The 10,769-nt window shown below is 37.1% G+C and overlaps 1 protein-coding gene across 1 annotated transcript; it reads right to left on the bottom strand.

Moving 5' to 3' along the window:
* Nucleotides 1-6,636: 6,636 nt before the first annotated feature.
* LOC128033904 (uncharacterized) lies at nucleotides 6,637-8,252 on the bottom strand. Its single transcript, XM_052622399.1, has 2 exons — nucleotides 8,097-8,252; nucleotides 6,637-7,296 (listed from the first exon to the last, which is right to left on the bottom strand). Exons 1-2 carry the CDS (start codon nucleotides 8,250-8,252, stop codon nucleotides 6,637-6,639), a joined length of 816 nt encoding a protein of 271 aa, XP_052478359.1.
* Between the last annotated feature and the right edge of the window lie 2,517 nt (nucleotides 8,253-10,769).

Raw genomic sequence — 10,769 nt, 5'->3', positions numbered from 1 at the left:
CATGGTAGTCACATTGTGCGTTCGCATCATACCATTTGGGATACGGAGGTTGTAGAGGCTTCACATGAAAAGGGGAAACAACACGTACATCGAACAAATTTTGATACAGTTCCCTATACGGTATTGGGATTGGTGTAAACTGGAACTTCTCAGTCTTCATGCCGGAATCTTACCTCGATGAATTCTGTTGATTACCAGCCACTTTTCCTGGCTGACTCATGGTAACTGATTTAGAGTAACTTGTGTTGTTAACCTAATTTTCTCTTCTCTTTGAGACTGACCTCTTGTTACTCTCCTCTACATCAATTTTCCCGTTCCTTATAGCATTTTCGATCATTTCACCATTCATAACTATGTCAGAAAAGCTCTTTGTAGCACTTCCTAACATATGCGTAATGAATTGGGCTTTCAGCGTATTGATAAAGAGTATTGTTGTTTCTCTTTCCAATAGCGGCGACTGAACTTGAACAGCAACTTCCCTCCACCTTTGTGCATATTGCCTAAAGCTCTCGTTCGGCTTTTTTTCCATATTTTGAAGGGTGATTCTGTCAGGTATCATGTCTGTTACATGATTGTACTGTTTCATAAACGCTTGTGCTAAATCCCTCCATGAACCGATCATGGTACGGCTCAATTGATTGTACCATTTAGATGCTTCCCCTGTGAGGTTATCTTGGAAACAATGTATCAATAGTTGGTCATTGTTAACATATCCAGCCATTCGCCTGTAGAACATGGTGATATGTGCTTCCGGGCAACTTGTCCCATTGTACTTTTCAAATTCCGGCATCTTAAACTTATGAGGGAGTACCAAGTCCGGGACTAAACTCAGCTCTTTAGCGTTAATCCCACGATAGCTTTCAGTGACCTCCATCGCCTTAAACTTCTCCTCGAGCCACTTGCACCTTTCTTCTAACTGTTTCAGTAACTCTTCCTTTATTCTTTCCTTCTCAGCCACTTCATCAAAGTCAGGAATGGTAGAGTTAACAGGGTTGTTTCCGGGGTTAGAGCCCGATCCAGCCTGGAATTTTGAAGCACCGGCCTAGAACTGCTGAGGCCTAATTGTGACAGTAGATTTGTGCAGATATTCAGCTTGAGTTCGTACACGTGGATGAGTACAGCCTGGAGGATAGAGTGATTCATCCTCGTTACCCTATTCGATATCAGCCATGGGACCCTTTCCCTTATCACCCCCTTTAGTCAACAGTTGGGTCAACTTTGCCATCATATTGTTTTGGGATTCCTGCATCTTCTCTGACATATCCCGTTGCATCTTGTTTAACCGCTCCTGTACTTGTAACTGAAGTTGGTCTTGCATTTCTTTCTGGTGCTGTTCGAGCTTTTCCAATCTCTGATCCATGTCTTTAATCTTTGCTCGAGTGCCATAACTGAGCAGTGATTTAATTAATTAGGATTATTTAATGGTGTCTAATGCATATGATGTAATGGAATGCAAATGCATGAAATGAATGCAAAAAAGATACTTGATTCTGGTTCAATTCTTTAGTAAAAAACTTCTCTAGAAAGCAAATCTCTTTACACAAAGCGGATATATATATACGGCTTCGCCCTCATACTCCAAGCAAAGACATCGACCATTCAGGTATTAAGATGCATCTCACGAATTTGATCTCCTTTTTGTTTGATCTAGGTTGTAACTCCTTGCTTACTCACGTTCATTAGCTTCTTTAAGAGGTTGGGACCTTTGGTGACTTTTGAATAACCTTTGACAATTTGAATCCTCAGGTCACGCAGCAAAGTCGTATACTCCTCTTGTTAGGCTTTTCGTGTTATGTTTTCTTAGACTATATTCAGACAACCGTATTATCTTCCGCTTTATCAAGAAATCCATTTTCCGTGGCAAGCTCTCTATTTAACAACCAAACATGAATCAACATCTCTTTTCTATGATGAAATGTCATGTAGTCAAAAATGCCATGCAGCCAAAACAAAACACACAAGTTAGTATCATGCATAAAATCATAATTCAACGTACACAAGAAATAATAAAAGCACCTATTCAGGACTCCTATAGGGTTGACACCCTCGTAACACCCAAAATCGGTACCAAATTGATTATTTAATGTCTTGGTGTCGAAAATTTGAAAAGACTTTAAAAGAAAACTTCTTATCTCGTGAATGAATCAAAATAACAAAACATTCTTATTTCAAAGAAATAAAACACCACGCCAAGTGAGTTAGGGCACAATATTTTTAAATCTTCAAAATACCGAATATTGCCTTTTGTTTTAGAAAAGTTTATTCTCGGGAATTCAAAAATGTCGGGTCCTAACTTACTGGTCATGACATTTTATTATCTCGAAATAAGAATTTCTAAAACAAAAGGCAATATTCAGTATTTTGAAGATTTAAAAATATTGTGCCCTAACTCACTGGGCGTGGTGTTTTATTTCTTTGAAATAAGAACGTTTTGTTATTTAGATTCATTCACGAGATAAGAAGTTTTCTTTTAAAGCCTTTTCAAATTTTCGACACCAAGACATTAAATAATTAATTTGGTACCGATTTTAAGCATGAGGTGCTAACCTTCCTCGTGCTTAACTCGACTCCGAACTGTTTTCTCAAATTTCGCAGACCAAAATTATTTTTAAGGTGAGCCGATCACACCTCAATCAAGGATCGGTGGCGACTTCAATTTTTGTTTTTAAAGTCGACAACTAAATTTTTGTTTTCAAAAAAATGGTTTCGACAATTATTATTATTATTTTAGAAAAATAAATAAATAAATAAAATGGATATTCGATTACTTGATTTTAGAAAATGACATACTTCGTAAGTTAGAAGCACAACTCCTCGAATCCTAAAAATAATGAATATTGTCTCGGTTTTAAATATTTATTATGCATTATGTAAAACGAATGTAACTTTTAAAATGATATACATTTATTTGGGCAAAGTAAAAACGATAAATACATTGTAATATGACCCATGGGATAGTGATAGCGAAATAAAATGAAATAGTCATGTAGGTAAAAATGGAAGGACGATATTAGGGTAATGAACAAAAGATAAAATAAATAAATAAATAAATGTGTTGATAAATGATGATAGTAATGCAACTACAATAATAATGAGAATATCAATTTATAATAATAATAATAATAATAATAATCATAGCATAATTATTATTATATTAATAATATAAATAAATAAAATAATGATAATAATAATGGTGCATAAAAATAAAAATGTATAAACGAAATGAAACGTCAATAGTATAAATTTAAATGCTAAAATAAATGGCATAGTAAATTAAAAAAAACAAAGTTAACCAAATTAGGGATTAAATTGAAATTTAAGTGGAAATTAAGCCATAAATCGCAAAATAATTAAGGAAATGGGAAATAAAGGACTAAATTGAAAGTCCAATAAAATCTAATGTCTAAAAATAAGATTAAAAAAGGGCTAAATTAAAATGCAACGCAAAAGTCCAGGGACCTCGAAGACAATTAATCCAAAAATAGTGTACATGTCATTCCCTGAAGGGTCAACAGTATAAGGACTAAATTGAAAATGGATTAAAATCAAATGGTATAATCTAAAAAAGAAAAAAATGAAATTAGGACCGAATTAAAAAAGGGTCTAAAGGCGGAAGGACCTAGGTCGCAAATAGACCATTGCCACAAAAACAGATGGATCCTAGGATCTGGTCGAGTCAATTTTCGGGTCAGCATCGAAACAGCACCGTTTTCGGTGTCTATTTCCCAAAACTGGCCTAAGGACCAAAATGAAAATAAAATAAAGTTAAATGGTAAAATAGAAAAGGTAAAGCGGACAACATTGTAGATCATCTAAAAAGCGGAAGGATCGGGGTCGTAATTATACCCCAATTGTAAAAAAAACACGCGGATCTTGAGGTACTGAGTTGAGCGTTTGGGTCGTACGCCAAAACAACGTCGTTTTGGGGTCTCAGAGACTTGCCCCAAACTACGTCGTATAGCACCTATTATAAATGTCAAAAATTTCTCAAAAAAAAATCATTTCAGAAACAGTTTAAAAAAAAACTTGAAACCTCCCCCTTTTTCCTCTGAAATCGACCCCACGTCCGGCCAAGGGAGTCATCGCCAATCTACCGTGGCCACCAATCGTCGGCACCGGCAACCGCTGTCCTCGGTGGCTAGATTTTTTGAAAAAAGGCTATTTTGGTTGCTTTATTTCTCTCAGCCCCGATCTGAGGTCAAAAACTCAAAAAAGCTCCCCAAAATACCAAAAAAAAACCTTTCAGTTTTTCTGCATTTTAGTGGCCTTTTCTTTAGAAAAAAGGGTCATCTTTCATCGGAGATGACGACCTCGGCCACCCACGGTGGCGGAACGTGAATCGTCAGGTGTGTTTTCCAACCTTTTCTTTTTAGTTTATGTTTTATTTATATAAAAAAAGATTCAAAAAATAAATAAAAGAAAAATCACCTTCGGAATTTTGTATTCTGTTTTTTGATTACTTTGTGTTCGTGTAAAAAAAGAATACATTAGGTTTGGCCTTTACAGCCGAATAATACATTAGATCTTTTACTTTTTTATATATTTTTCAATGTTTCTGTTGTTTTTGCTGTGTTATTTCATTTCTGTTGTTGTCCTTTTTCGTTATTTTTACAGGTACATGTGCACGATCAATGGAGGGGAGAGAAGGGTTACCTTTGCCGTTTTGGTGCAATGGCGACAGGGGCATCAGACCTCGAGACGAGGAGCCTCGCGTGACATGCCTGTGAAGGGAAGAGCGGTGCAAAAGGCATTAGGGTTCCTGTTTAGTTTTTAGTGTCGTGAGCTTTAAGGTTTTTTCATTTAGGCCATATTAGACCACATTTGTTGTAAATAGACTCTCTCTTTTTTATTGGCATTTATTATTTATTTTTGGTTCAGTTTATTTTTTATCTGACTTATGTTTAGGCCTTTTATTTTCTTGTAATTCAGGCTCGGGCAAAATTGGACTATCACAGCTGCCCCTCTTTGCTCGTTATCGTGTAACGAAAATGGAGCAAAGACTTTAAGAAGGACCAATTTTGTCTGGTCTCGCCGGATCCGAACTTCTTTGGTGCTTCTCTTCTTCAAGTAGCATTGTTCTAATCCACTGCAACTTCAGGGGTATAGGAAGTGTAGTTTCAATCCACTCAACCGCAACTTCAGAGAGATAGGATTCACTATCTTCAATCTGCTCCACTGCAACTTCAGGGAGATAAGATTTGTAGCTTCAATCTGCTCTACTGCAACTTCAGAGAGATAAGATTCACTATCTTCAATCTGCTCCGCTGCAACTTCAAGGAGATAAAACTTTTGGCTTTAATCTGCTCCACTACAACTTCACGGAGATAAGATTTGTGCTCAAATCTGCTCCACTACAACTTCAGGGAGATAAGATTTGTAACTCCAATCTATTCCACTGTAACTTCAGGGAGATAAGATTTGTAACTCCAATCTGCTCCACTTCAACTTCAGGGAGATAAGATTTGTGGCTTTAATCTGCTCCATTACAACTTCAGGGAGATAAGATTCGTGGCTTTAATCTGATCCACTAAGACTTCAGAGAGATAAAATTCACCACGATGACTTCAATCCATCCCACTATAACTTCAGGGGTATAGGATTTATGGTTTCACTGATCTGTTACACCGTTCTGGGGAACATGACCTACAGAATACATTTCATGGGTCTTATTTAAGCGATCAAATGTTCTCAACTAGATGTATATGAATTATATTTGTGCACATGCAGAATGTCATTTTTTTCGAGAATGATTCCCTTTTTAATGCTTAGGTTGACATTGCTCGTTGTTCGTCAATGTTCCATCACTGATGTATTGCCATGCCTTCTTGTTTAGATTTGGTATCTTTGACAGGAAATTTGAAGAAATAATCACAATTCAACTATTCGTTCTTAAATATTTCCAACCCTTAGATTTGGTTAGTTCTAATTAGTGGTCCTATTTCAAGTCTTTGTACTATTTAGAAACCTTTCAGAGCAATATGCAAAAACCTTTTTTCTTAAATATTGTTAGTCCATTAATCATTATTTCAATGTAAAAATGCTTGAAAAAGATTGTAACAATGGACAAGATTGAAATTTATTGGGAGCAAAGCTCGAAATGAATAGATTAATTAAAATAGAAAACGTTGCTAAAATACAGAATGAGTAAGATGAAAATAAGTGCCTCAAATATCGCATCATGAGCTTTTCTACACAAACTTCTTGAAGACCATTTTGAGCCTGATATGTGTTCAGGAGATCTAGGGTACTTTTTTGATGCCCCAAGATGTAACATCTCTTCTTCTAAGAGGACTCGGCTACCACATGTTCAATCTTATGAGACTTATGACATCTCTTGGCATAATTGATATAATCCCCTTCCATGGTGGACCAATAATATCTGAATCTCATGATTTGTCTAGCCATTGTAAAACTATTAGCATGTTTTCTGTAAACACTCTCATGGATCACTTCTAAGATTTTCTTTCTCTCAACAGCATCCACACATCTTAGTAGCACATGATCCTTTCTTCTTTTATATAGGATCTCCCCGTCAAAGACATAGTCATCGGCTAGTCTTCTTAGCGTCCTTTTATTATTCTCAGTTTTCTGCTCCGGGTATTCACGATTCTTTACATATCGTAGTATATCATAATACTAAGGGTGGTCATCTTTTTCTTCTTCTTCGATGTTGTAACAATGAACTGGAGCCTCATAAATACTCATCTGGATAGGTTTTACATCCTCTTTTTTGTTCACTTTAACCATGGAAGCTAAGGTAGCCAGGGTGTCAGCCATTTGATTTTGATCTCGAAGGACGTAGCAGAAGGTGATGTCATCAAACTCTTTAATTAACTCCATGACTAGCCTTCTATACTCGATCAACTTGGGATCCCTTGTCGCCCATTCACCTTTGAGTTGATAGATCACTAATGCAGAATCTCCATATACCTCTAGTATTTTGATCTTGCGTTCTATTGCTGCACGGATACCCATGATGCATGCTTTGTATTCTACCATATTGTTCGTGCAATCAAAATCCATTTTACTAGTAAAGGGATAATGATCTCCGTTTGGGAATACCAGGACTGCCCCGATTCCGTTACCCATAGCGTTGGAGGCCCCATCAAAGTTTAGTTTCTGGGGAGCGTTTGAGGCCCCATCAAAGTTTAATTTCTGGGGATGTTCTTCTTGAACACCTTCTTCAGTAATCACAACATACATCAGATCTTTATTCGGGAAATCGAAATTCAAAGGCTCATAATCTTCTAGAGCTCTACTAGCTAAAAAATCTATTATTACACTCCCTTTTATTGCCTTTTAGTTCACATAGACTATATCAAATTTGAAAAGTAGAATTTGCCATCGAGTCATCCTTCCATTCAGAATAATCGACTCCATCATATACTTTAGAGAGTCTATTTTTTAGATAAGCCAAGTTGTGTGGTACAACATGTATTGTCTCAATCTTCGGGTTGTCTAAATTAAGGCGTAACACAACTTCTAAATTGGCGAGTATCTTGTCTCACATTCAGTGAAATTCTTACTGAAGTAGTATATCGCTCTTTCTGTCCTTCCTGACTCATCATGTTGGCTCAACACGCATCCCATAAAATTTTTAAACACTGCCAAGTACAATATCAGTGGTCTATCTGGGCTAGGGGCATCAACACTAGGGCATTAGACAAGTAATGTTTAACATTGTCGAAAGTCTTCTAGCATTCTTCATCCCATACGCTAGGATTGTGTTTCTTAAGGAAACAGAATATGATGTCGCATTTCACAACTAGTTGTGAAATGAACCGGGCGATGTAATTTAATCTCCCTAGAAAACCCCAGACCTCTTTTTGAGTGCGCGACAGAGGCAACTCTTGTATAGCCTTGACTTTATCTGAGTAAATTTTGATCCCCTTTTCACTGACTACGTAACTTAACAATTTTTCCGACCTAGCCCCGAAGGTACATTTTGCTGGATTGAGCTTTAGCTAGAATTTTTTTAACCTCAAAAATAATTTCCTCAGGACTTGTATATGCTCTCCTTATTTTTGGAACTTTTCGATCATATCATCAACATAAACCTCAATTTCTTTGTGCATCATATCATGAAACAAAGTTACCATGGCTCTTTGATATGTCGCTCTTGCAAAGATTTTAGGGATCTCTTCCGCAATCCAATTTTTCAAAACACTTCCAGGGATATAAGGACAAATGTCTGATAAGTTTTCTCCAATTCCTTCTTTGGATATAGCGTTAATGCTCAGATTTCCCAACATTTCTTCCGCGGTTTCTTTTCTTGACGTCTTTCATTCAGGATAAATGGTTTCTCTTGACATGAACGTTTTGGATATATGAGGAAATGTCATTGGTTCCCATTTGACCTCTCCCTCACTCAATCGCGCTCTTTCTTCTTTCTTATTTCTCCTCTCCTGGGATCATCATGTTGTAGTTATAATTTCACGGAACCCTTTTGCTATCTCCATAGAGAAAAGCCACGGGTTTCTGAATTATGACTTCTGGCACAGTTTGTGTTCCCGCCTCATTACTTCTTGGTCGTGAAATAATCACCACTGTGTGGTTGAACTTATAAACCTTCTCTGTTGATCCTCCCTCTAAGGCGCAGATGTCTCCTCCTCCCGAGCCTTTGACATTTTCAAAGAATTTCAAATTATTGTTATCCATCAGACTTTACACCAAAGCTCTGAATTCAGTGCACTCTTGGATCTCATGACCTTTTTCAACGTGGAACTCACAATAGTTCCTCATCCCTTTAGATACCTCCTCCGAATTTTGCATGATTAATCCTCCGTCTATCATTTTTTTCCAGACCCATTTTAGCGAGGATTTCACCTCCGTAGCATCAATTTCGATCATCTTTCCTCCACTCTAAGTTATCGTGTTTAACCCTTGGTTTGAATGACTGGGTAATGAATTTCCTGCCACATTAGGTCTCGATGGATCATCAAACCATACAATCCCCATCTTGATGAACCTTTCAATCAACCTTTTGAATGTCGTGCAATTCTCAATTGAGTGTCATGTTATTCCTACGTAGTACTTGCATTGAGCATTCACATCATACCATTTTGGGAACAGAGGTTGTATAGGTTTTAAGTAAAACGGGGATACCACATGCGCATCGAACAAATTTTTATATAACTCCATATATGTCATCGAGATGGGTGTGAATTGGAGTTTTTTTCGTGTTTGGCCTTGAGTTAGAACTTTTCTTAAGGGGACTTGATGGCTAGTTGTTACGGTCCTTGGTTGGCTTATAGTGACCTGTTTTGAATAACCTTTATTATACACACTCACGGTGTACACTTCATTTTCCTTCTTTCTCTGGGCTGATCTTTTAGCGTTTTCCTCAGCGTCTATTTTCCCACTCTTTACTGCATTTTCAATCATCTCTCTAGACATTACTATATCTGAGAAGCTCTTGGTAGCACTTCCAAACATATGGTTAATGAACAAGGCTTGTAGAGAATTTATGAAAAGTATTGTTGTTTCCTTCGTTTATGAAAAGTATTGTTGTTTCCTTCTCCAGAAGAGGTGGTTGAACTTGCATTGCTACCTTCCTCCATCTCTGAGTGTATTGCCTAAAGCTTTCACTTTACTTCTTTTCTATGTTTTGCAGTGTAATTCTGTCGGGTGTCATGTTGGTGACATGGCTGTATTGTTTCATGAAAGCCTGTGCCAAGTCTTTTCATGAGTTGATTTTAGCAGGGCTTAGCTAGTTGTACCACTTGGCAGCCAACCCGACCAAACTATCCTGGAAGTAGTGGATTAACAATTGGTCGTTATTGACATATCCCGTCAATCTTCGGTAGAATATTGTGATATGGGCTTGAGGACAACTAGTCCCATTATATTTTTCAAATTCTAAAGTTTTGAATTTTGGTGGGAGCACTAGATCTGGGGCTAAGCTCAACTCTTTAGCATCAACCCTGCAAAGGTAGTCATCATTCTCCATAGCTTTAGATTTCTCCTCCAACCACTTGCATCGATCTTCCAGCTGTTTGAACAATTCTTCTCTTGCTCTATCCATTTCTGCCATGTCGTCTAATTCTGGAACAACGGGGTTGGTCAGATTATCCCCGGGATTAGAACTTAAACCTGTTAGGTAATTCGCCGGTGCTGAGGTACCAGCTTGATATTGTTGAAGTCTTATGGCAACGGGTACCCTTCGTGGATATGTAGCTAGTTGGGTTTGGATATTCACCGCGGTAAATTTTAGGGGTATGTAGGGTCTTCATTACCATCTCCATAGTTAATCACAGTACTTTTCTCTTTTTTAATTCCCCCGGCCAGCAATTAGGTTAACTGACTTATCATGCTCCGTTGGGACTCTTGTATTTGATCTCTCATGTCTTACTATACTTTAGCTAATTGTTCTTGTAGCTGCGCTTGCAACAGATCTTGCATGTTCTTCTGAATTTGTTCTAATCTCTCTTATCTTTGATCAACTGCTTTAGTTTTGCCACGGCCACTGTAACGATATTCAATTGGTAGATTCTTGTTGGTTTCTAGGGTAATTGTCATCATTTCGATTAATTAAAGTCTTTTATGGAATTTAATGCATATGATGAAATGAAATGTAATGCTGATGAATGAAATGAATACAAAAAAAAAACATTGATTCTGATTAAATTCTATTAGAAAAACTTTACTAGAAAACAAATCTCTTTACACAAAACGGATATATTTTACATATATGACATTGCCCTAATACTCAAAGCCTTAACTTTCCTAAGAAGCCAAGCTAATTCTCGGCCCCGATCTGATTCATATTC

This window comes from Gossypium raimondii, chromosome 10 (genome assembly GCF_025698545.1).
Source record: "Gossypium raimondii isolate GPD5lz chromosome 10, ASM2569854v1, whole genome shotgun sequence".
In the NCBI taxonomy this organism is placed as follows: domain Eukaryota; kingdom Viridiplantae; phylum Streptophyta; class Magnoliopsida; order Malvales; family Malvaceae; genus Gossypium; species Gossypium raimondii.
The sequence above is the reverse complement of the archived record's forward strand: the minus strand, read 5'-3'. Positions and strand labels throughout refer to the sequence as shown.

Bases quoted from the DNA above. Each gene is read 5' to 3' on its own strand.
- LOC128033904 (XM_052622399.1), bottom strand. From the start codon at position 8,252: ATGTTGGGAAATCTGAGCATTAACGCTATATCCAAAGAAGGAATTGGA. The intron at 7,297-8,096 runs GTAACTTTGTTT...GTGAACTAAAAG, and splicing joins CGACATATCAAAGAGCCATG to GCAATAAAAGGGAGTGTAAT.